Source organism: Acipenser ruthenus, chromosome 40 (genome assembly GCF_902713425.1).
Source record: "Acipenser ruthenus chromosome 40, fAciRut3.2 maternal haplotype, whole genome shotgun sequence".
NCBI classification, from domain to species: domain Eukaryota; kingdom Metazoa; phylum Chordata; class Actinopteri; order Acipenseriformes; family Acipenseridae; genus Acipenser; species Acipenser ruthenus.
In genome coordinates this window covers 10210207-10236416 of record NC_081228.1, presented here as the reverse complement: position 1 = coordinate 10236416, position 26210 = coordinate 10210207, and the positions used below count along the sequence as shown (strand labels likewise).

The window sequence follows — 26210 nt, the reverse complement described above, 5'->3', positions numbered from 1 at the left end:
TCCAAGTGCTAGAAATAACTCCCCAGAATGAACCTATTGTAGTTGAAAAGGGGATCCTTAGTGGTACTATTATTTTTACTAATTCTGTTCAGTTTTTCAAATGGTAGAAAATATGTATAAATTATTATTATTGAATTATAATGATAAATATCATTTAAATAGTGTATTACAATATTTTCAATTATAACACAAGTTGCTGAAAGCCCAAGACTAAGTATTTTTCTGTTTTAGACGTCTTTGTAAATTTCTTCACCGTTCCAGCGTTCCATCACAACTGTCGTGCTTTTTTTCCCCCATACGCATAAGTTTGAGCAGATAAAAAAAAACATTAATGGAAACATAGCTAATGAAACAAAATACGATGCCTCACAAATGGACCAACAGTTATCTCTTAACAAACATATGTCTCATCTTAAGGTTAGTTCCTCTAAAGTTATCTAAAACAATTCCTGATGAACTTGGCCTTACATAAACAGCAGACGGGGACGTTAAGTCTTAACATTGTGATTGAAAATATCCTGTTGTTTACTCTGCACCGTAGCAGAAGTTCAAAGACATATAAAGACTCTTGTGATAATAGCCAGAATGAAAGTGCAAAAGGCCAGATGTAGTTCCCCATTTAATCCCAACCCAGGATTTAGCAATCGCTTTTACATCTAGATCTTGTTCTGTCCCTGTCAGAATCAGTCAGAGTGAAAGTGCAAAAGGGCAGTTTCCTTGTGAGTCCCACATGTCACCTGAGCTGCAAGCAAAGTGCATACCAATAAAAGGAGAGACAGAGCAAGCTGAGAATCACCTGGGGAAAGTCGAGCTCTTGCTGCAAGTAAAGAAAACCCAAAGTTAAGAAAGAGAGGGAAACTTTCAGGGGAAAAAATCTGCTGAAATCAAGGTTTGGAATATTTTGTTTAGTATTTAATATTTGTCTATGGTTAAATTCTTGTTGGAGAAAAAATAACTTTTCTTTCTTTCTGTGAGTTAACCTTGTCCTTTACATACAATAAAAATGTTTACCCCCCCCCCCCCCCCCTTATACAGACGACTCTTTGAAGACGATTGCTTGTAACTGGCTAGTTACAGATGTTTAGTAATGTGTTTTAATACTTGGGATGGGATTAAATCAAAATGTTGACCTACCTGCTAATTGCAAATTACAAACCTGTACTTATTGGTAGTTTCTTTTCTTGTGAGAAGCTTATTCTACTTGTAACAAACACCTGCTGTACACTGGGTTGTAATTTGTAATTAAAAGTTTTAATTTAATCCCAGCCTTCAATTTGTTAATTAGTTAATAGGTGACCCTTGAAATAAAGTGTGATTTTATATTGACTCTCAATGTAGCAGGGTGGGTGTGAATATTTGAAAAGGGATGATTCAGCCAGCTGCTTGGGTATAGAAAGCAGGACAGATGAGAAACCCTGATATATTATACAGGCTGTATTCTTTACACACGACTGTAATGACTTCCATAACCTACAGAATGGCTTTTTACTTTCAGCATTTCAGCCCTGCAGAGCCTGAATCATGGGTGGCAGTGTGTCAATTGAGAATCATACTCCCTACTACTGGTCCTACTGCTATTCCTATAAGGGCACCTCCCCCGACTTAAAGGTAAATCATGCATAATTACAGAAATGATAAGAGAAGGAGGGAGGGGGTGCAAATACTAAAATACATCCTTCCTTGCTCTCTCATTATTTCTCTTTCTGTCAGTCTGTCTCTCACACTGTCTGTCAGCTCTCTTTATCTGGGTTCTCTCTCTCTCACTCTCTCTCTCTCTATCTCTCCCTCTCTCGCTTGGTTTCTATTTTTCTGTCTCCCTACTGCATCTCACTCTCTCTGTCTCTCAGTCTCACTTTCTGTAATAGGATATATTAGCTTGTACAGTGCCCAGGGAAAATAAAATTATCACTTGTGACAATAATATACAGTATAAAGTAAAAGTATCACTTGTGACATGACATATTATAATAATAAAAAAAAACAACTAAGTTATAAGTGAGTGTAAGAGCTGACAAAGCTGAAAAAGCTGAAAATGACGGGAAATTGTCAGGTAAGATTGCCACTGCACTCTTACTTCACCCATGTTCTGACCAGTTTTCCAGCACACACTGCTGAACTGGTACAGTAGCTGGGTTCACTTCAGACAACACATGTAGTCACCAGCACTGGGCAGGTCAGTGAGTTGTTGAGAATTCACAAGTTCTCTGAAGCAGCCTAATATATATGCATAAGAACAGTGGTCCTCAATCCTGGTCCTGGGGACTCCTGTGTCTGCTGTTGCTTTGTTTCCAACTCAATTAAACTAACAATTTCCCAAATCAAAGATGTTTAATGATTTGAAAAAAGTTGGAGATTTCAAGTTGTGTATGAAATTGTATAAAGGACAACTTCTTATAAACTGAAGAATAGTTTAAAAATCTGATTAACCAAATGATTAGGTCAATTGAGTGTTCCTTTAAGTAACAGAGCTGGACCAGGGTTGTGAACCACTGCATTAAAAATTAAATAAAGGCATTGTCCTTTTTCATGTTGTCATAGATTTATATTGAATTGCAAAGGCTAATCAGAACAATTAGAATATGATGACATCTGGAGGGAGACAATGTATTTCTTCTGTACTTCTCTTTTTCAAGTATACAAACATTTCTAATCATAACCTTTGTTTTCAACCATTTCAGCTTTTTTATTTTATTTTGTTGACAAAATCCCGCCCCATTTGTTTGATATGCTGTAAAATAAATGTGATGAATGTGTGGCAGAGTAAAAAGAACATTGAGAGGAGATATAATTTTAACTGAAAGGAGATACAATACTGTCAATCGCAGGTTTGTTTTCTTGTTTTTTTTCTGAAAGGAGATACAATACTGTCAATCGCAGGTTTGTTTTCTTGTTTTTTTCTGAAAGGAGATACAATACTGTCAATCACAGGTTTGTTTTCTTGTTTTTTTCTGAAAGGAGATACAATACTGTCAATCGCAGGTTTGTTTTCTTGTTTTTTTCTGAAAGGAGATACAATACTGTCAATCACAGGTTTGTTTTCTTGGTTTTCAACTGAAAGGAGATACAATACTGTCAATCACAGGTTTGTTTTCTTGGTTTTTAACTGAGAGGAGATACAATACTGTCAATCGCAGGTTTGTTTTCTTGTTTTTTTCTGAAAGGAGATACAATACTGTCAATCGCAGGTTTGCTTTCTTGTTGTTTTCTGAAAGGAGATACAATACTGTCAATCACAGGTTTGTTTTCTTGGTTTTCAACTGAAAGGAGATACAATACTGTCAATCGCAGGTTTGTTCTTGTTTTTTTTCTGAAAGGAGATACAATTCTGTCAATCGCAGGTTTGTTTTCTTGGTTTTCAACTGAAAGGAGATACAATACTGTCAATCACAGGTTTGTTTTCTTGGTTTTTAACTGAGAGGAGATACAATACTGTTAATTGCAGGTTTGTTTTCTTGTTGTTTTCTGAAAGGAGATACAATTCTGTCAATCGCAGGTTTGTTTTCTTGTTGTTTTCTGAAAGGAGATACAATACTGTCAATCGCAGGTTTGTTTTCTTTTTGTTTTCTGAAAGGAGATACAATACTGTCAATCGCAGGTTTGTTTTCTTGTTGTTTTCTGAAAGGAGATACAATACTGTCAATCGCAGGTTTGTTTTCTTGGTTTTTTTCTGAAAGGAGATACAATACTGTCAATCGCAGGTTTGTTTTCTTGGTTTTCAACTGAAAGGAGATACAATACTGTCAATCGCAGGTTTGTTTTTGTTGTTTTCTGAAAGGATATACAATACTGTCAGTCGCAGGTTTGTTCTCTTGATTTTTAACTGAAGAGATGATTAATGTTTAGTTTTTAGTTTGGTTTAGGAATAAGGAAGACACGTTAATTGTTCTACTTAGCTATTATAATTCACATATAAATCTATAACAACATGAAAAAGGCTGTGGTTTTAGACACAAACGAAAGTGACTTGGTTCACACTCCTGGTTCTGGGGACCCCTTGTGTCTGCTGGTTTCTGTTCCAACTGAGCCCTCAGGTACTTAAATGAACACTCAATTGAACTAACAATTTGGTTAATCTAATTTTGTAACTATTCTTCATTTTATATGAAGCTGGAGATTTCAAGTTCTATACAATGTCATACATACTGTAACTTGAAAATCATTCAACAGCTTTGATTAGGCAAATTGTTAGTTTGCTTGAGTGTTCAATAAAGAAATATAGTTGGAAACAAAGCAACATCAGACACAGGGGGTCCCCAGGACCAGGATTGAGAACCACTGTTCTAAGGCATCTATATTAGGCTGTTTGATAGAACCTTTGAATCTTCAGCAACTCACTGACCTGCCCAGTAGTGGTGATTACATGTGTTGTCTGAAGTGAACCCAGCTACTGTACCAGTTCAGCAGTGTATTCTGGAAAGCTGGTCAGAACATGGGTGAAGTAAGAGTGCAGTGGCGTTCTTACCTGACAATTTCCCGTCTTTTTCAGCTTTGTCAGCTCTTACTGTCAATTAAAAATTATTTTTTTTATTTTTCATTTCCATTGTTTTTTCATTGGAATGCTGATTTAAAATATATATTTTTAATAAAACAAAGTATATCATTTTTTACATTGTAGTCCTCTCTGTGTAACTTTTAGCTTTGCTATTTTTAGCGAACAATTTCTACGTATCTGCAACATCCTCTATTTTTACAGCAAACTTTCCTAGTATTATTACATTTTAAATACATTATACACTTGTACATAGACTTCTCGTTAACAGACAGTGTATTTAAAATAATTGTTTACTTATGTGGAGTCTGTATATATGCAATGATGTGGAATAATAATATTTTAAATTCAAACTTTTTTCTAAGGTGCCCAAAATCAAATCAATGTGAAAAATACTAAATAACTTGCACACTTATTGTGAAGTGACACATGGCGAATCTGCTTCGAAAGAATAGTACTGTAATAAACATTTACACTACCTTGAAAAACTCTTCACACCCTTGAACATTTTTCACATTCTGCTGCCTAAAAAATACAATTCAAAATGCATTAAAGTAGGAGTTTATTTCACTGATCTACACAACATCATCTACACTTCCAACGTGAAAGAACAAATATAGAAATATTCAAAACATAATTAAAAATAAAAAACAAAAAGTCTTGATTGCATAAGTCTCACACCCTTTGTCATAGCAAACCCACATTAGCTCAGGTACAACAAATTGCCTCAACAAGGCACATAATAAGTTAAATAGAGCCCACCACTGTCCAATCACAGTAGTTCAAACAGAATCAAGCTGCTTCTGTTGTATGAAGTGAATGTGAAGCAAATGGCAAAACATGCCAAACAAGGAGCTGCCAAAAGAACTCCGGGATAAAGTTATTGAAAGGTACAGATTGGGGGAAGGCTATAAGAAACTTTCAATGTCTTTGAATATCCCTTGGGGCACTGTCAGGTCCATCATTGTAAAGTGGAAACAGTTTGGCACCACCAAGACACTGCCTCGATCAGACCGTCCCTCCAAAGTCAGTAGCCGTGGCTTAAGGAAACTGCTGAGGGAGGTCACTGTGAGGGCTAGGATTACTTAAAAAAAGCTACAGAGGTCTCTGGCTGAGATTGGGGAAAATGTTGACCTTTCAACAGGACAAAGATCCTAAGCATAAAGCAAAAGAAACAATGGAGTGGCTCAGCAAGATGAACGTGAACGCCCTTGAGTGGCCTAGTCAAAGCCCAGACCTCAATCCTATAGAAAATCTGTGGCAAGACTTGAAGACTATAGTCCACAGACAATCCCCAGCCAACTTGAAAGAGCTTGAGCTATTCTACCAAGAAGAATGGGCAAAAACTGCATTATCCCGCTGTGCTAAGTTGGTAGTCACTTATCCAAAACGACTCATGGTTGTTATTGCTGTAAAAGGGGCTTGCACCAAGTATTGACTCAAGGGGTGTGAAGACTTATGCAATCAAGACTTTTTGTTTTTTTTATTTTTTTATTATTTTTTAATATATACAGGTGCAATCTGAACAGTTGGGTCTTCAGGAGACAAGATTGAGAGGTAAAATTGTTCACCACACGGTCAACATATCATTAAGATTGGTTTGTTTTTTGTTCCTTTGTGTCTTTAGGGAAGTGGCACGCTCTCTCCCTCTGACAGACGCCATCAGCACAAGCAAGAAGCCTTTCACAGTTACATCTACGTCAAGTATGGGTGCCATGATGGACGAACCTGTTACGTGTCTAAAGATATAGTATATGAATACTACGCTGCTAGGAACCCAACCTTCAAGATCCGAGAGAGCTCTGACCGCTCGTGCATTCTACTGGAATGTACCACAGAAAGTTATGTACCCAGCTGTCCAAATTACGGTAAGCGATCTGAACTTCTTACTGTACTTCCTTTATAGATCATTTTGAAATACCACACACTGAAAAAGGTCTGTTTCATTAACCAAGCAAGTTTTCTTGCATGTTACTGTTTCTCTCTCTTACTCTTGTGTCTGTGGCTTGTTTGTCTGCGCATATGGAGGAGCAAGACATTCTTGACTTGTAGGATTTTTAGGAGAGCCAGAGTTGGGTGTAACGAATTACTTAAGTAACCCACTTCTGTAATAAAGGTACTTGTTCTACTAAGGTCATAATATAACACGTTAGTTTTAATGGGAGTAATAACATTACAGTTACTTGTAACAGGGTCAAACTTTATTTATTATTTATTATTTGATTGTGCACATTTGATTGTCACACTTTGCTCTTTCTCCCTTGTTATAAGTTCACTGGGCACCTACAAGGGCTTAGAAGTGAGTGCTTGGGAAACGTTAGTTAAACATATGACAAACTGAACAGATTGTTGTACGCAAAGGACCGGGTCAGGCAGCATCCTCCAGCTACTGTGCGGCATAGGCTGAGTAAGGGCCAGACAAGATGACAAACATAGAACACTGATCTCTCACGTCTCACGATTCATGCTGGGTGAGGCAGCATCCTCTGACTGCTGGGCAGCAAAGACAAACAAAGACAAAAGGGACAGATCCTTCACTACTCAGTGCGGCATCCTCAGGCATCATTGGCTTTAGAGTTAGGCAAAAGTGTCTCGGGTCCATATAGGAGAGGCGAAGGAAGAGAACCCCCCCTTCGCGTGGGGCCTGGCTCGGCAGGTAGGGGACTTGGCCAGCCTCAGAGGGGGCAAGAAAGGTACTCGGACTTGGAAGATAAACTAGGGAGAGAGATAGCAGGTTGTGACCTCCATGAGGCTAGCACAAATGTACCGATATGGCCGGGGGCCCCTGAGATTTTCGAATTCGTCAATCCTCCATTTTAACTGAGCTCAATCTCTTACTCTTCTACAGGAAGACAAGAGGAGCTCAGACAGCAGCAGCAACAGGAGGAGCAGCAGAGGAGGGAGGAGCAGCGGAGGAGGGAGGAGCAGCGGAGGAGGGAGGAGCAGCAGAGGAGGGAGGAGCAGCGGAGGAGGGAGGAGCAGGAGGAGAGGAGACGGCTGGAGCGTCTGGAGAGGGAGAGGAGGATTGAGGAGGAGGTCGAGAGAGAGAACGAGGCCAGCGAGAGCCGGCTGGCACGTGTCTCGGAGAAGCTGAAACAAAAGCTGGACTTCAGGGGGCAGGAGAGACATGTCCAGCGCTCCCACATTCTACAGCAGCTGGTGGAAGACGATGCAGCCGCAATCCAGGTTGACGAGGTTCGTGACACACGTGAACAGTATTATTATTATTAGCAGTAGTGCTAGTAGTAGTAGTAGTTCTTTTTTGTCATTTGGCAGACACCTTTATGCAAGTTGTCTGACAAGGGATTTGTAACACTACAAAATGTACAAGGAGAATATTTTAATTCACAATATATTAAACAGCATATACCATAACAAGTCAGTAGTTACACAGTTGCATATCAGTGTACGAGTACAATGAATGAAATGCAATAGAAGAAACTGCCACAGGTTAATTATTATTATTATTATTATTATTATTATTATTATTATTATTATTATTATTATTATTAATTGGCTAATACAACTTCCAAGGGTTACAATTTTCTAAATACAAGGAATTATATTGTCTATGCAACAAGAACATTGTAAATCACAGAATGTAATAAATTAATAAGTATATGTAATGTCATGTAGTAATATATTGTATTGCCACATAGTAATATAAAGTAATTTTACATGGTAATATAAGTGCACAAGATTACACAGTGCAGGATACAATGTAAAAGAACAAATTAATTGAAAAAAGGTTATTTGTTATTTGAGTTATATTCTGTTTTGTTTTGTTGTACAGCTTGAATACATTGAGAAGAAGTTAAACAAGCTTTTGGGAAGATATGCCATTAAGGAAGATCAGAGTCTGCAGTCTTCCCATATTGAAGATCGCATGAAAACTCTACAGAATGAGCTGACAGCCCAGTACTGCAGAGAGCACCAGTTACCTGTTTGGTCTCAGTTTGCCTTTGACAGCGCCATCCGTTACGAGCACCTTTCTTTGACAGAGAAATTCTGCGTTCTGGAAGCAGTTATCCAGCTGATCCTGGGAGAGGATTCAGACGTCCTCACTGAAACCGAACTGCAGGACCATGCCGAATGTGACAGCTTTCTCTTTGGTGTGCTAGTCCAGGTTTACCAACAAAATGCCACCTTAGCTGGAAACCTGGTGCTAAGTATCCTGGAGATGTTTTTGGAGTTGTCTGAGGAAAGCAAAGAACTCCTCAGTCAAATCCTGTTCAGCAAAGTCTGGACTCCGATGGAAACGGTCACCTTTGCCCGCCTCACAGTTGGTGCCCCTCAAGATCAGGTGGCTTCTGTCCTCCGCAAAACGCAGACATATAGACTGGATCTGCTGACTGTCCTCTCTGCCCTGAAAGATGAGGACCCGGTTAAGTTCCTGCAGACATACAGTGAAGAAGAAGAGGACAAAGACCTCTCCTCCATTCTGGAGGAGATGCGGGCCAGCAACTACCCGGAACCGCTGCTATCAATCATTGAAGTAGTGCTGGGCAACGTGATGGAGGAACTCCCCAAATACACTCATTTTGACCTGGATGACAAGATGAAAAGTGACGGCATTGCAATGGTGAAATCACTGGACTTCACCAATCCTGATCCTAAAACCTTAACCCAAGTCTTGATCGGGCTGTCCATCGCAGTACAAGACACCTCCACCATTTACAAAGACGATAAAAAAATTGAAGGCTATTTCCCACGAGTCACTCAGCTGGCATCTTTACTGATGCTGCTCCTTTCGAAGAGAATGTCAGACAATGGGTGCCTTCTTGAAATTGGGACCGGGGAAGGGAAGTCCTGTATCTTAGCTATGTTTGCTACCATTCAGGCCATCCGAGGCATAAAGGTGGATGTGGTGACCAGCTCCCCAGTGCTTGCCCGGCGGGACCAAGAAGAGTGGCAGAAGCTGTACAAAATGTTTGATATATCGTCTTCGGTGGTACCGCCAGTAGGAATAAACAGCTATGACAATTCCAGACAGCGAGAGGCGTCAATAACAGAAGCCTATGCCAAGCAGATTGTGTACGGGACAGTGGGGAATTTTGCAGCTGACACCTTGAAGCAGGAGTTTGAAAAGACCCAAACGCGGGGGGAGAGGGGGTTTGACTTGGTCATTGTGGACGAGGTGGACTATATGACTTTAGACAACGGCGTCCAGGTGACATTTCTATCACATGAAGCCAGTGGTCTGCGACACGCTGAACAGGTGCTGGCTTGGATCTGGCAGATGATCTGCACCTGCCAGCCCATAATACTGGCTGAGACCGGGGAGGTCCAGTGGGCCACCAAGATTCAGCATTTCCACAGAGCCGCCTCCACAGCCGTGATGGGCTCATCCACATCAGAGCACTTCTCTCCACTCAATATTCTGGAGCCCGGACTGCAATTGGGCTTTTTCACCCAGGAGGATATAGACAAGGTGCAGGCAGCAGAGATGGAGGGACAGAAGGAGAACGCCCCAGTGGAATCAAAAGATCCCAACTTTCAAGTTCTCCAGATCATTATGGGCAAAATCGGAGTCACCCAACAACATGACCTGCTTAGGGTGTTCGAGGAGGTACTGGAGAAAGCTGTCTCCTTCGAGTGCTACACAACTGTAGAGGGGAGAGTAGTTCCATTTGGAGGACAAAACCCAGACTGTGATGAGAAGATCAGAATGCTCCTTTTAGAGGGTGGACATGCATGTGAAATAGTTTCCCAGGAACAGATAATCAAAGCAACGGTTGAAGAATTAAGGTCCAGGATTAAATACTCGGATACCTATGTATCACCATCACAAAGTTCAGAGTCAGACTCTTTCATCCTTATTCCATTTTTCCTGAGGGATTATATGGAGAACCGTTTGCCTGTTTTCGTGGAGAATGGTCTTAGGGCCATCTCAATGACACAGGATCGGGAGTACATGATCGATTTTGGATCTGAAGAGGCAAAGTCAGCCCTAGAGACTGAGAAGCATCGCTACCACGTCATCATCCCAGTGGACTTCAAGGCCAGTGGAGTGCTGGAGAAGAACAAGCGCTGGGGGGATGGGCTGCAGCAGTTTCTGGAGATGAAGCACCAGCTGGCCATCACGTCCCTGTCCAATGTCACAAACTACTTGTCCAACTTCCATTACTTTCAGAGGTACCTCAAGGGCACGGGCATATTTGGGGTCTCGGGGACGTTAGGGAGCAAAGCAGACAAGCAGTTTCTATGCAAACAGTATAAAACTGAGAGCTATGTGGTGCCAGCCCATCGCCACAAGAAGGTGGTGGAGTTACCAGCACTTCAAGTGAAGGGAGGGAAAGGCCGGTGGATGGAGACCATATGTGAGTGCGTCCAGATGATTACCAGGAGAGGGCAAGTGGCTTTGGTGATCTGCGAAGATGTTAAAACGTCAGAAGAGCTTCGCCAGATAATGACCACTTCAGCTCCTTTGCATCGAATAACGATGTACACCATCAGCGAGAAACACAACATCGAGAAGATGGAGTTCTCTGCCGGGTGTGTGATCATTGCCACCAACCTGGGAGGCAGAGGGACAGACATCAAAGTGGATAAAGGGGTCAATGCGAGTGGAGGGCTGTGTGTCATCCTCACACACTTCCCCAGCAGCCGACGTGTGGAGAAGCAAGTGTTCGGCCGCACTGCCCGCAAAGGCAACCCAGGGATGGTGCAGATGGTCCTCAACCATGACAGCCTGGCTGCAGCCTACCAGGGCCAGCCCCTCGAGATCATGAGGCAGCTGAGGGAGGAGTATGAGGTCGATCGCATCACTGATATGGAAACAGACGAGCTGCTGGAAATCCAAACTAGGGAGGAGCTGTTCGCCTGCTTCTGTGCCCACCTGAGTTCCTTCGAACAGAGGTACACTGAAGAGGAAAAACTTCATCTTGTTGAAAAGAAAGAGATACCATCATTCTATACAATGGACCAGAAATTGGATTACCATCCTGCCCTCAATGCCCTGAAGGAAGCTTGGGCTTTGTGGCTTACCTTGCATGAGAAGCAGATCGACAAGCACATGGATGTCGGTCAGCTGAAGTCAGAGCTGTCTCTCATGCTGCAGCACACAGCGAATGAGCTTCTACAGGGAATAAGTAGCAATTTCTATGACCACATCAAGCAAGCTGTGACAAGGATGGACCTGCATGCTAGAAACAAGAAACTGGACTATGGTGCCTTTGACTACTGGCAGCGTGTGATTGATACGGACAAAGTCTTCCAAGCGGTTTCAAAGTACAACCAGGCCTACATCACCATCAACATGGAGGGGGACAGCTACAAGAAGAAGGCCATAGACCTCCTGAGAGATGCGGAGAGCGCCATTCAGGTCCACGTCTCCGAGACCACCAACACCATGGCCGCCTGCCGCTTGTCTTGCTTAGCCCCGTTCACTCCCCACCACACCGACGGCACCAACTTCCAAGTGCAGATGGAAACGAGGCTGAGCGTGTACAGCTCCTGGAAAGTGAACATCAGCAAGGCCATAGAGAAGCTGGAGGAATTGGAGAAGAAGAGAGATGAGGCGCAAACCGAAGTATCAGCCGTTTACATGCTTCTAGACGAGAAAGATTACATCATTACAACGGAGCTCATGGCGCTTTACGAGTATGGCCTGGGCATCGTCTTCGAGGTAAAGAAAAAGCCCAAGTTCTGCATCGACGGACTGATCTGCGCCATACTCGGGGCCTGCCAGGTCTTTCTCGGGGCTCTGGTCTGCGCCTTGTCATTCGGAACCGCCAGCCAGGTCGGCCTGGGGCTGATATCAGAAGGCATCTCAGACATGATTGAAGGCATAAAAGGCATGATCACTGGTTCCTTCGACTGGGCAGAATGGGCCATCTCCAAATCCATCAGTATTGGCATGTCACTAGTTACAGCCGGGTTCAGTCTGGCCAGGAAAGCAGTAACATCTGTGTATAAAGCCACCAAAGGTCTCCTGACCGGCACCAAAACGTTTGCCTCCATCACTGATGACATCGTCCGCTCGGGGAAAAGCATGCTGACATCTGTCAAGGGTACTGCGAAGGCGACCGTCTCATCCCTCTCGAAAGACACAATGAAGAAATCTCTGCACAACCTAGCGTCCAGCAAAACAATGACCAGCAGTTTCAAGGAAGCGGGGAAATATGCGATGCAGGAACTTGGGATGGAAACCTTTAACGCCAGCTTGAATTATACCATCAACAAAGGGTTGCAAGCAGTCTTCAAGGATATCCTGAGCAAAGCCTTCACCGATATAATAACCAAAGCAATAGAAGATAATACAGCTCTGGATCAGTGCCTGACCCAGGTGATAGTTTTATATGGGGTTCCAAAAGAAGCTCTGCAGAAAGACCCCAACAGTTCCATGTTCAAGCTCCGTGAAGACATAAGAAAGAAACTGAGGAACATCCTGCTTAAAGTCTGCAATGATAACTTATCGGATCTAATGGATGATCATGCAGTGCTCAACGAGGTCATAAATAGAGTTTCGGAAGTGCATGAAAAAGCCACAGAGCTCATTCAGAAAGCCAGAGTCCCAGGGGCTGTCCAAACAGTCATCAAAATAAGTGTGATAATCACAGAGAAAACCTCGCAATTCGTCCAGATGGTCCAATCCTTTCCCACTGAATCGATTATTCACAACACCTTTGTTCCCAAGTTCAACAAAAGCATAGAGGAACAATTCGCTGAAGAAAACTGGGCAGAGTACGAGAAGGACGGGAGATGCGGATTCCCAGTTGTAGCGGAACTCAAGACGGAGTTTAAGCATATGATCTCGGACAACTTGTTAAGCACGTTCTTAGATGCCTTCACTGGCCACCTGACCTCCATGACTAGCACTTTCCGTAAAAAACTGAACAAGGCTGCAGGGGGCGCTGTGGGCAACCTCCTGGGCCGGTTCCAAACTCAACGCTTCTTTTCCGACCAAAAGCATATTCAGGACATGAAGAGAAGCTTCCAGGGTCCTGAGAGAGCACTCGCAGAGGCAGAGGCACGGGAGATGGCAAGGTACGTGGAGAAAATCAGTGAGGTCAGCCGTCCAGCGAACATTGTGGACCTGCTGGCTCTGACCAGGAGCGATCTGATGGAGGGCAAAGGAATTCAGCTCACAATAGTGGACGAACGAGGGAAGCGGATTTCCGACATGAAGTTCGCTGGAAAAAACAGTGCGGCAGGAGACATCATATTGAGGCTGACAAAAGACCAAGAGCTACATGAAAGGTATTGGGGCTAAAGTCTAAAGTTTCGCATAATGTCAAATTAGGGAAGCAAAATTTATCTGAAAGATCACGTATTACACCTAGCATACTTAACACTACATATAAATAGAGATTTAGAAGTAATTACGTATGAATAAAAACAAAGCAAACTTAAAACAATAAAATGTACGTTATTAATAAAATATAAGTGTTAAGCTTAGCATAACAGTTCATTTAAATTAACTGTCCTATAGAAGACAAGACAAACAAATATAGTAAAACAGCTTAAGGAAATATTAAACCTAACTGTGGAGAAAAAGTTACATCTAAAAACAAAATAACATTTACGAAATGCATGCAACTTTGAATATCATTCACATAACACAATATGATGAAATAGCACAAAACCAAACTTTAAGTAAAAAGTTTTCATAATCGGAATGACATTCATAAATGCATATGTCATAAACAGAGTCAAATCAATTCAATTTATCTACTACTTTAAAAATAACGAGTCTGCGTTAAACTTCAACATGATGTTCTGTGTGTCTCCCTAACTACCTGGAAGCAGGCTGCCGATTACGTCACAGTCTGCGGTAGTTAAATCTTGCGCCTTCGCGTTTAAATATACAGAGGTTAGAACGATGTTTTATAGTGCTATGTGCTCTGTAGTTCTAAGTTACTGACTGACTGTTTTGTAAAGTTAAAGATGTGACTCCGGAGATAGAGAGTTTTACTCAGAATTTTAGAGAGAACTTTCATCTAATGTGTAAAGTGCAGACGTACAGAGTTTATATTACCTGCTTCCGTAGATGTTTTGAATATGTAAAAAGCTTTACAGAAAGAGAAGTATTCAACTTATCAGTAAGAACACTTTTTAAGGTAAGAAATAGAATAGGTCTATGAATAGGTTAGTTTTTTTTAAAGAAAATAGGAGACTAAACTAGGCATGATTCAGGTAAAGAAAAGTTATTAACATTACCTAAACTAGGATGCTAAAATGATTATATGTATAATACATGCTCATTACTACAAGTATATTAAATGTTCATTAATAGCTATATGAAAAGGTTAATTGTATCTCTAAAATCCAGTATTTATGTTCTCCAAGGCACAAGGAATCGTGACAGCTCCTTATGAACAGCAGTTCCTCAATTGTGTCTCTGCCTATCTCAAACTGCGTGTGTGTTAAACTCTTCTGGCTTTTGTTGATAAGTAATGTCCATTTGTATTTTGTAATATTGAGTTTGTGGCTTGTGTACTTCTCTTTTTTAAGTCGTTAGTTACTGGCGATTTCTTAAGTGATGTCCAGCTGTTTCCTTTCTTACCTAAGTTGGTTAATTAATTTTCAACTGTACTTTTATTGTTAAACTATGTGCTTGCTTGCAGTTTTGCAAGCAGATTTTAGCCATTTCCTTTGGTCCGAGTTGATTGGCTGATATCACAATATCTACTGTGTACTGTAGATGTAACCCATCCTATTTGGAGAGCCTCTTTAGTTTTATTTCATATTATTTATTCTTGTGTGTGTATTTTCTCTTCTTCTGAATTTTAGTTCTATTTTCTATTGGCTTGATCTTCCACCCAGCAAGTAGGCTTTACAGTTTTCCTTATATCTCTATAATTCTGTGTCCTTCCTTGGTGTGGGTGCTGGTGTCTCTTTCTGTCCTTTTTCAGGGTTTTTGGCAGAGTAGTAGTTTTCTGTTCGAAACAATGTGCATAAGCAGCCTCTTTTGTGTCCAAATAAAGCTGCCACTTTCTTCCTTTTTGTCCATCCTTCAGGTGTTTTTCCTCTGCAAATTTGCTCCTGCAGACTAACCACTTCATACTTATTTATTTCTTGCATACAATTTCTTGCTTGGATTACTGTCAAGATTTGGGCTTGCAGGTGCATCCTGGTACTGGTATGGCAGGTCAGTTTTCACTTTGTGACAATATATATAGGGCTCCCTCGCAAGTGTTATGACAGAAGAGCATTATAATAACGGTAGAAGAGGGGAGCGCCCATACACTCACATATCTAACTAAAATACAAAATAAAAGCACTGCTTCTCTAACACAGATACAGTGAAAATGAAACTTATTTTCATGAATTATAGGTTGTCCGTAGCTTGATGCACAAAGTCTTGCAGTGGGGACATGGGAAGTCTATTGAAGTAGAGGCAATACTGTGACACAGCTCTCTCAAAGCTTCCTTCTCATTGTCTTCCTCAGTCCTTGTGAGAAACTGCCATAAGGGTCCAGCCATTGCTGACTGCTCAAGCTCTTTTGGTCTCAAACTACAATAGTGGAGATTGTTTTTCAGACAGTCTTTGTAGCGCTTGCATGGGTGTCCCTGTTTCCGCCTCCCTTCCTTCAGTTTTCTGTACATGATCTGCCTGAGAAGGCGATGGTCATCCATTCTTATCACATGTCCAGTCCACCTTAGCTGTGACTTGAGCAGCATTAACTCTATTTTGTAAATTAATCATGCATAAAGCACATGAGCACTGGAGATCATTTTAACGTGCTGGTTTTAAACTCTAAATAGCCTGGCTAAACAGTTTGTTTGGACAGACTGACAAACAAACAGACAAACCAAGTGTGAGAAGGAGAGCCCAGGTTTGCCTGCTGAAGCAACACTGAAGCGTCTCGTCTCCCGGGGGAAAGACTTTTTTACTCTTGCGAGGGAAAAATAAATACATAAATAAAACACTGTTACTCATTAGTCAACATAATGACACTGCTATTTATTTAGTTAGTAAAAAAAACTAATTGCGAATAAGATGTCCGTGTTACAAAGTGAAAGGAAGTTGAACTGAGAGAAGCGGTGTACAGTCACAACACAGGCAAGTACCATCTTTACTGTGGAAATATTACAAATTTTGTTCATATAGGCAAGTGGGAGACATGCTGTAGAAGCATTATTTCTGAAGCGTGGTATATCCAAGTGCGCTATAGTGAGGAAGCACTGTATATACAGTATATATAATACATGATGAAGGCTATATTTGAAGTAAAAATAGCACAGTAATGATGTAGCCAATCTGTAGCCTATATGTGTCCCATCCCTTCTGCACTGATGCTGCAGTCCCTTCCAACATCAGTCAGCACCCGAGGAAGACTACAGGCCATTTGATCTATTTAATATTGTAGCATTCCATGCAGGCAGGCAGAGAAGAAGGGAGAAAACATGCTCAGATCAGTTCCAAATCTTTATTTGTCAGCTATCTCTCTCAGCCCACACACACTCATTGACGGCGCAGAGTCCTTTTGTAGCATAGCTCCGCCCCTTTATGGTAATTGGGTGCCAGAGACTACCGACATCCCATTGATCCCCAGCCACACCAGAGCCAATGGCACAGGCAAACAGCCAATCACAGGGGAGACACTGGAAGCACCCCACGAATGCAGGTAGTTTCCAGACTGAAACATTTTACACAGAAAATTTAAACAGCAACTGCAGGAATACAGAGGGGGAAGGAACACAGTATAGCAGGGATTACAGTACACAAACACCATCACATAAATGCATGGATCGCTACAATATTTAATGTTATTATTATCATTATTTTTTTGAAGTGGTGAAGCCATGGCTTGCTTATGACTGTAATATATGTGTTTGCATTTAGTTTTACATGTAAGAAGTAAATAATTGCTACTCACAAAGCGTGAGAACTAATGGACCTTCGCAAACATTTAATCAGACCGCTCATATCCCTACCATCCCTATCATAAACTACTATGGTAATAATAAATAATAATACAGTTCACGCTCAGTTTAAAACAAACTCTCAAAAGGAAGTTCAACATACCTATAGAACAGAAGAAATGGAGACCTTCCCTTTTTCTTTAACAAAATACAGAATACGAACAAACATCACATTGTCGCTTCAGATTTAAATCAAATGCTGTTACATACCATTGTTTAAACAGTCTGTTACACCCACTTTATGACTAGATTAGGATGAATTTGTTAGATTAAAAAAAATAATAATAATAAAAAAATCAATCAATAATTGGCTGATCCCTGCTTTGCATGTTTTTAAAAAATATATATTTGTAGCACTTTGTTGATAAGAAAGTATTGTGACGGACCCTGCGTTGCAGGGATATGTGTGAACCCGTTGCACTACCTGCCACAAACTGAGTGTAGCAGTGGTTCTCAGATCTTCAGGTGTGGTTCACCTAGCTATATCTGTCTACCTCTTGTTCTCTTTCTTTCATCAGTGACAAAGGCTTCATTGCAAAGATTAAAGATCGGATCTCTGGAAAAGAAAACCCTTTCACTGGCCATTTTGACATTGTGCAATCAGACGGCAAAGTGATTCCAGTGAGGTCAGAGAACCAAAACTGTCTGTACCACGCTGTCATACAGGCGAAGGGCAACAGGCAGGAAGACAAAATCAAGTATGAAGCCACTAAACTGAGAAACCAAGTCAAAGATGAGGTAACAATTTTCTTTTAAATTTATTTACAAAATTATTACTGAGCAACCAAGGGGTTCGATACTTTGTAAGTTTGTTATTTATACATCCATGGGGCCGTTCGGAGTGCAAGGTACGCTACTATAGGCGGGATCGGACAAGTTTCGAATCCCGCCTTTGCCATTACTGGCTTTTACCGGGAGTTACATGAGGGCGGCGCTAAAATGCCAGAGTGAATGGAGTTGGCAGCCAGGGTTTCCTCAGTTGATCACACATGAGCGACTCCTGTGGCCTCCTGGGCGTCTGCAGGTTCAAGTCGTTGGCTTTCTTGGCTGCAATAACTCCTCCCAACAATGCATAAGACAGGAAGCAGGCTTTCTTGGCATGCAGTGCAAAAAATAGCTGATAGCTATTGACGGGCTTTGTCATCCATGAGGAGACGTGGAGCCATTGTGGTCAGCTGAGTTGAAGTGGCAATTCCAAATTGGGTGATAAAGAGGAAAAAAAATGATTGGTGATTCAAAATGTGTCTATATATATAATATTTAATGTATTCATTCATCTGGTTTGTGCTTTTATCCAATGCGATTTACATTTGTCCTCATTTATACAGCTAGTGATGTAGCAAGATGGGCAAGGTGGTATGAGCCTTCCACCTCAATCCAGTTGCTGAAATTTAAGCCTTTCCATCCCCTTCACGAAATGGACTAGCTCTTTGTTTCCTATGGTCCTAGGACCCTGGGTTAGGCCATATCCAAGCAGCAACTGGTGCATTGGATCATAGAATTGGTTCTGTGTACATCAATGCTGGACTGCCACACCTTGAGAGGGTGTGTGCGCACTCCACCAGGGGCATAGTGACCTTGTGGGTCCTCTTTTGAGGTGCTTCACTTATTGACAAAAGTAATGCAATGAGCTGGGAAATGCCGCATATAGTGATAGTGGTGGACTATCAGCGCACTCTATGGGCATAAGGATCCTTGGATGAGTACATCCCCACTAGTGACGCCAAGTTGTCTCCTGGTCTGGGTTGCACTCTCATCTCTCCCCAACGACAGCTCTGATATAATCCCACTTGTCTGAGGTTGTCTGAACCCTTAAAAGGAACGTTATGGCTGCAATTCTGGTTCACTGAAGGGGAAGACAACCGCTAAGCTGTAAAGTTGTGTCAGTCACCTCAGCAATGTTCAATACAAAAAGAGGAATTGACCCCCTGGAGGGGCCTATTGGCAGTTTTGACATTGACTGCTCAGTGATCTGGCCTGTGACTGAGCATATTCCATTTTTAACCTTAATACTCCACAGTGCGCCTTCTATTAATATCTATGTATATAATAATCATATAATGGCCATGTAAGAAACATAAGAAGCTCAGAAAGGTTACAAACAAGAGAAAGTCCATTCCCATTCTGAAACATCTTGCTTAGTTGCTAACTGATTCCGGAATCTCATCAATCCAGTTTCTTTATTTTTGTTGTTGTTTGTTGATCAAATATTTTTATTTTTAATTCATATAATTACAAAGAAAAACGATACAGAATCCTAAACCAACAATAAGACAACAAAAACCCTTCCCCTTGATGGCAAATGATTTTTTTGCAGCTGTAAGGCCGACCAACCTGATGCGTTTTCCCTGGTAGAGAATTCAAGTGAAGAATCATCGTCTAATAATAATATTTTAGGAGAACAAGGAATCTCTCTATCAAGAATAACAGATAAGCTTGAGGAAACCTGCTTCCAAAACACAGCCACATCAGGACATTCCCAGACAATATGCAAAAATGTAGCAAGGGTGCCCTGGTGACAGAGCATGCAGAGGGGAGTAGGGACCAATTTCATATGAAATCATTTGCGAGGAGTCAGATATGTTCTATGAAGAAAGTTAAAATTAATCCGCTGATGATTAGGATTTTTGGCTGCTGCCCCTAAATGATTCCACACTGTGACCCAAGATATTTCCTTGTCTACAAGGGATAGGTCTCTATTCCAAATCGTGTTGCTCACCAAGGGTTTGTATGAAGCCTGTAGAAAGAGAGTATAAAGTGCGGTAACCAAACCCTTTGTTTTTCCCTTCTTACCCAGAATAGTGTGTAAAGTGTGTTATGGCAGTGCTGTACCCCAAGACACCTCATAGGCACGCATTGCTGAACGCAAACGTAAATAGAAAAAATAGGAAGACTTTGGTACATCATATTGTAACTGTAAATCCTGGAACACACAGAGGTAATTATCTACAGATATCTGAGAGCGTGTGTATACCCCTATCCCTCCATTGTGGAAAGGAAAAAGGGCGTCCGCCTGTCAGAACTATATAATTATGAAAAATAGGAGTGTGTGGGTGCCATTTGATCTGAGTTTTAGTGTGCTTCTCAACTGTGCACCATTCTGTGTGGAAACACCAGCCCCTCCTCTATTGGTCGCCAGGATACAGGAACACTAGGCTCCAACCAAGACATAATTGGGCGAAGTACAAATGACCAAAAATAATACTTAAAAATTGGCAATGCTAGTCCTTCTGTGCATTTCTAACGTTGAAGAGTGGTAAGTTTAATGCGTGACCACTTCCCTTTCCATACAAATGTAGCGATTATACTATGTAATCTGCCCCAGTATTTAGCAGCAGGGGGAGGGGGGAGGGGGGGTCATAGAGCTAACGAAGTTGTTGCATGGAAGTACATTCATTTTTACTATTGAAATATGGGCTTGTAGTGAATTGGGGAGGTGAGCTCATCTATTTAAGTCTGCCTCTATCTGTCTGAAAATTGCATTAAATTTATTCGATGTAATGGCCTGTAATGTTACACGAAAAGACTCATTTTGCAATAAAGTTGTATTGACGCGCCATCATGTGGCTCGAGTGGGAGTGTCAGCCAGTACTAATTTAGAAGTGATACTCGAATGATCAGATAACACATCTGGGTGAATATCAATACTGTGCACCTCAGAAAAAAGTTTTTCCAACACAAAAATATAATTGATCCTGGAGAAAGAGTTATGTCTGGCTGAGAAGACCATACATTCTTTAGCAGATGGGTTGAATGTGTGAAACAAATCTATAAGCCCTAAATCAGACACAAGCCTCTGCAGAGTAAGAGAGGCTGTCTTTTGTGTCCTGTCTTGATCCAGACTTGATCAGTCGATAACAGGGTTAATCACGGCATTCATATCACTGCCAACAACAAGGCTATAATCATGCATATCCAGCAATATAGCAGTTAGCGAGCTGAAAAAGTCTGGGTCATAAATCGTTGGAGCGTAAACAGATATAAATGCAATTTATTTGCCCGATATACTAGTTTTTTAAAAATGCCACTCTGCCATCTTGAGTGCTGTGTGATCGTCTTAGTAATATTAATGCACCCTTAGACCTGGAGTCCGCACAGCTAGAAGCAGCCACGTAATAATATTAATTATGAAATCTGTTAACATCACGCTCTCTCAAAAGTGACTCTTGAATGCAGGCAACATCCACATGTTTCCTACACAGAAAATCGAGGCAGATCTCTTTTGTGGAGAGTTTAAACCGTGTGTGTTCCAAGATAACAATGTGATATAAGTCATAGGAATTGAAAATCAATACACTGGTCGGAAGCAGATAAACAGAGTTAACAGCTAACAGTATAACCTTCACAAAATAGCAAAACAGCTTGATCTCCACAAAAATGCATGAAAACAATACAAAAAACACTCGATAAGGGTCCTTCTCCCTCCCCAGGTTGCCATCCCCTCCCCCCCAGAAACAAATCGAACAGAAGTGAAAAGAAAAATAACAATTATCCTCGCGCAGCGCTGAAAAAAAAAACCTCAGCACTCCCTCTCCCCTCTGACTCAATCAACCATTTTGAAAGCGGTAAGCAAAACAGAACACCCATATCTTAAACATACATGCTCCCAGAATATAACATGGCAGCATAATAGTTATGTATTTATGTTCCAAACTGTAGAAAACTAACCAAATCAGTCACAGTCATTATTCAGCAGTTCAGTCTGGGCGGTGTGCTGTTCTTGTATGTAAAAAGAGATTATGGAAATATGTCTGCGCGAACCTACTGTCATTGTGTCCCATATGAGCTGGTACTTGCGATGTTCTCAAAGGTAGAGAGACCGAAGTTGCACCTCATTCCACCATCTCTTCAGCTGACAGAACAGAAAATCGGTTAGGTGAGTGACTGGGTAAAGTAGCGCTGTTCAGTGCCTCAGGAAACTCCTGCACCTCCTCTGGAGGGTGGCACAAGATGGACTGGGGTCCATGCACGATCTTACATACTGCCGGATACAAAATAAAGGCCTGAACCACTACTTCACACAATACGAAGATTGTTGCGACGAGTACGGTCCTGCTGTCTGGCCTCCTCGTCCTCAACGGGGTCGAGTCTTGCTGCAAGCTTGGCGATCCCTATAGCGCTGTTATCAATGGCAGCACGTACAGAGGATAGATCGGATTTAACCGTTATAATCTCCTGTTTGACAGCCGTAATTTCAGCGGTCAACATCCTGCTGAACTCCTCCTTCAGTGCCTCAGATTGTGATCGAGTTTCTGCTCAAAATCGGATAGTTGGCGCGCGAGTTCCTCCATCAATCCCATTTCTTGAAGGATTCCAGAGACTCTGCCTCAACAATATAATAATAATAATAATAATAATAATAATAGTTATTATTATTATTATTTATTTACGTGGTTGGGGTAGTTTGTTCTAGACATGCTCAGTAAAACCTGATTTCCTAATGAGTGAGAGCAGTTCATAGGTTCATTAGAGGGACTGTACTGTAAAGCGCTTACAGGTCATGTATTCCAAAACAATTGCTGTGAAAAAAAAGAAAATCATCTTATTTTTGGTCTTTCTCATGAGCAAGTCTGTTACCAACTTTGAAAATCGGGCCAATAGTTTGTTTATTAATATAATAGACTTTTAGCAGACGAATTACAGGCTTTACCCAGCAATAAAATACAATATCCTATTAAAAAAAAAAATCATTAATTATGGTGCAGTGTAGCTATTACACGTGTGTGTATATTACGGATGCGTCCTTGTGCCCCAAGGGAATGCAGCAGTGAAAAACTACTTGTGTAATATTTTAATGAGCAATCCATCTCACATTTTTAAAGAGGGGACCATTATCTATTCAGAGATCCCACAATAAATAAGTAAAGGTGAGCAAACATGGGTAATACAATCCCTTTTTTGCTATTGACAATATATACAGTATAAGTGCGTGAGCGTGTGTGTAGAAAGACAGCGTTCATCAGTGTTAAGAATACTGTTAAGCTTACAATTAGAATTGTATTACATTATTTTTTACATACAATTACCCATTTATACAGTTGGGTTTTTACTGGAGCAATCTAGGTAAAGTACCTTGCTCAAGGGTAAAGCAGCAGTGTCCCCCACCTGGGATTGAACCCACGACCCTCCGGTCAAGAGTCCAGAGCCCTCACCACTACTGCACTCTGTTTTATTGTCAATTAGGGGATAGTTAACGAAAAAGTAGCCTACCTATGTCCATGGACATTCAGACGTAGCATAGCCTATAGAGACTTTTTTAAATGTATTTATTTTTAAGTACAGTAAATTACTGTCGGTCGAGTAAACCGAATACAGAAGTGTTTTTAAAAACCGCGGTCTGCAATGATTCAAATCAAGTACCAAGGTGAATAATAATCATCATAATAAATATTCCATGTCACCTATGCCCATTAGCACTATATTTATATGTTAGCCCCTGATGGTGAGGTAGTAATGAACAAAGATGCTGGAGAGGTCAATATTCACAGCCAAGTCAGCTTTATTCCTGAAACAACAATAGAGAATCAAACAGGTAAGTGTGGATATTATCAGTCGGTCAGCAACAGTCAGTCTCTTAGTGCACTGAGTTTATTTCTCTACCCAGCACAGCTGCTGACACTATCTTCAACGCAATTGCTCCCCCTCTTCCCCTAGCTACTGGAGGCTGTATTCCACTGCTTTCCTGTACTGGAGTCCCATTACATACAGAATGTGGAAGGATACGTAAAAAAAAACTAAATTTAGTTAAAAATAAAAAAAAAACCTTAGTTAATTTTGCTGCAACAGTGGTGTATATAAGTAATAAGATCCTCCACATTGGGCATATATCAGGCATCTATACAGCGTTTGGATCATGGAGCCCGAGACGTTAGTCTGTTGTAATAGTCGTGTAGAATGCCTGATATATGCTTTCTGTGTCGGGTCTTATTACTTACGTATTAGACTTCTAAGCCTTGTCAGTCACCTTGGATAAAGGCATCAGCCAAATGAATAATAATAATAATAATAATAATAATAATAATAATAATAATAATAATAATAATAATGCATTGTGATATTAACATTTATGTCATCTGATCAATGGACTAGGTGCTTGGGAACCTGAACAGATATGCTGGGATTGTGAAGCTCCAACAGGGCTATGACCAGATTTACAGTGGTACCGGGAAGTACACTATTGAGGGCGGATGCAAGAGAAAGAGAGATGACAACGATGACCGTGAACATGGGGAATGGATGGCAGCGCTCCAGAAAACGGTTAAGAAGAAAGACGGATTCCATCTTGCCCGGAATTTAAAGTTAGGAATTACAGGCAAATATAAAAAGTAATGTATATAAAATAATGAAATACATTGCACCTGTGACATTATCTATCTATCTATCTATCTATCTATCTATGTGTGTTATACTCAATCTCCAAATTCCAAATGACCATTATTAGTATATTATTTTGCTGCAAGTGCACAGTGTAAAATACAGAACAAGGACCAAGCAAAGAAGGAAACACAAGAAAAAAATACCCCCACAAAAGAAGGAATCAGAATTAAATAATAAGCTGCATCAGTCTTTGTTGTGTAAAGTAATTAAAACAAAGGCCAGGATTGAATCAAAACTTTGACCCACCCCCTAATCACAAATTACACCTCAGAATTTTATGTCGGGTGTTTTTAGTAGAAGAAATAAGCTTTTACACAAAATTAAACCGCTGTTAAATGTTAACCTATAGGTGGGGTTCAGGGGGCGGAGCTAGGCACCAACAACCTATCATCTGCTGTCATCAATTAAATCCACCTTATTTAAACATTAGTCACCTCTACCTCGCTGTCTTGTGTTTTTTCATTTCCTCCTCCTCCCTCCTCCTCCTCTAGCATCTCAACCGCCTTTGCATCAGTCTCCTCTGGGGGGTTAGTGATTCCACTTTCTCCAACCCTTTGTTAAGCTCCGCTTCATTTACCTCATAGAGGAGGGTTCTCCATGAGTCAGAGGGGACCCCCTGCCAAACCCTTCCATCTGCATGTATGTTTCTTTTGGGATTCTTCTTTCAGGTCTGATGCCTCTATGTGAGGGTCTCCAAGCGGTGGCATCCCTCGTGTTTGTCGGGTCACCTCAAAGACGGTGGCCCCTCTCCTGTTTGTCGGGTCTCCTCAGCGACGGAACCCCCCTTCTATTATGTTGGGCTTCAAAGAGGTGGAACACCACGCATTATATGTTTTAACAAATACTAACTTTATGTTTTCTTTCCGGTTCGCGAGCCTCTTCGTATGTCGGGTAACCTCAGAGACGGTGCCCCTCTTGGTATGTCGGGTCACCTCAAAGACGGTGGCCCCCCTCCTGTCTGTCGGGTCTCCTCAGCGACGGAACCCCCCTACTGTATATGTTGGGTCAGGAAGAGCTGGAAACTCTTTTGTGTTAATAATACTAATTTATGTTTTCTCTTTCCGGTTCGCGAGCCTCTTCGTATGTCGGGTAACCTCAGAGACGATGCCCCTCTCGTTTGTCGGGTCACCTCAAAGACGGTGGCCCCCCTCCTGTTTATCGTGTCTATCGATCAAGTAAATGTTGGGCCTGGAAGAGGCGGAGCCCCTCTCTCCATGTGTATATGTTTACTAACTCTGTCAATAAACACTATCAGGTGGCATAGCTCCGCCCTGTGAAGTACAGGTTTGTAAATTTCTATCCGTGGGTGCGTCAAAGTTTTGATTTAATCTCACCCAAAATGTGAACTGGTGCAAAATAATTGACTAAAACACGGGAATAACATTTCCTTGATGAAGAGTAACTAAAATTTGATCATAGCTGTCAAGTCTCCCGTTTTGACCAGGAGCCATTTTCTAGACCACTCCTGGTCAGA

The 26210-nt window shown here is 41.3% G+C and overlaps 1 protein-coding gene across 1 annotated transcript in view; it reads left to right on the top strand.

The window, feature by feature from the left end:
• Window positions 1–699: 699 nt before the first annotated feature.
• The window catches only part of LOC117404934 (uncharacterized), a 30163-nt gene continuing 4652 nt past the window's right edge, over window positions 700–26210 (top strand). The window contains exons 1-7 of the mRNA XM_059010175.1: window positions 700–889; window positions 1496–1608; window positions 6117–6357; window positions 7338–7684; window positions 8283–13690; window positions 17878–18097; window positions 24449–24684. Coding sequence (XP_058866158.1) covers window positions 1522–1608; window positions 6117–6357; window positions 7338–7684; window positions 8283–13690; window positions 17878–18097; window positions 24449–24684 — 6539 coding nt within the window. The 5' untranslated portion in view covers window positions 700–889; window positions 1496–1521. The remainder of the gene's footprint in view (window positions 890–1495; window positions 1609–6116; window positions 6358–7337; window positions 7685–8282; window positions 13691–17877; window positions 18098–24448; window positions 24685–26210) is intronic.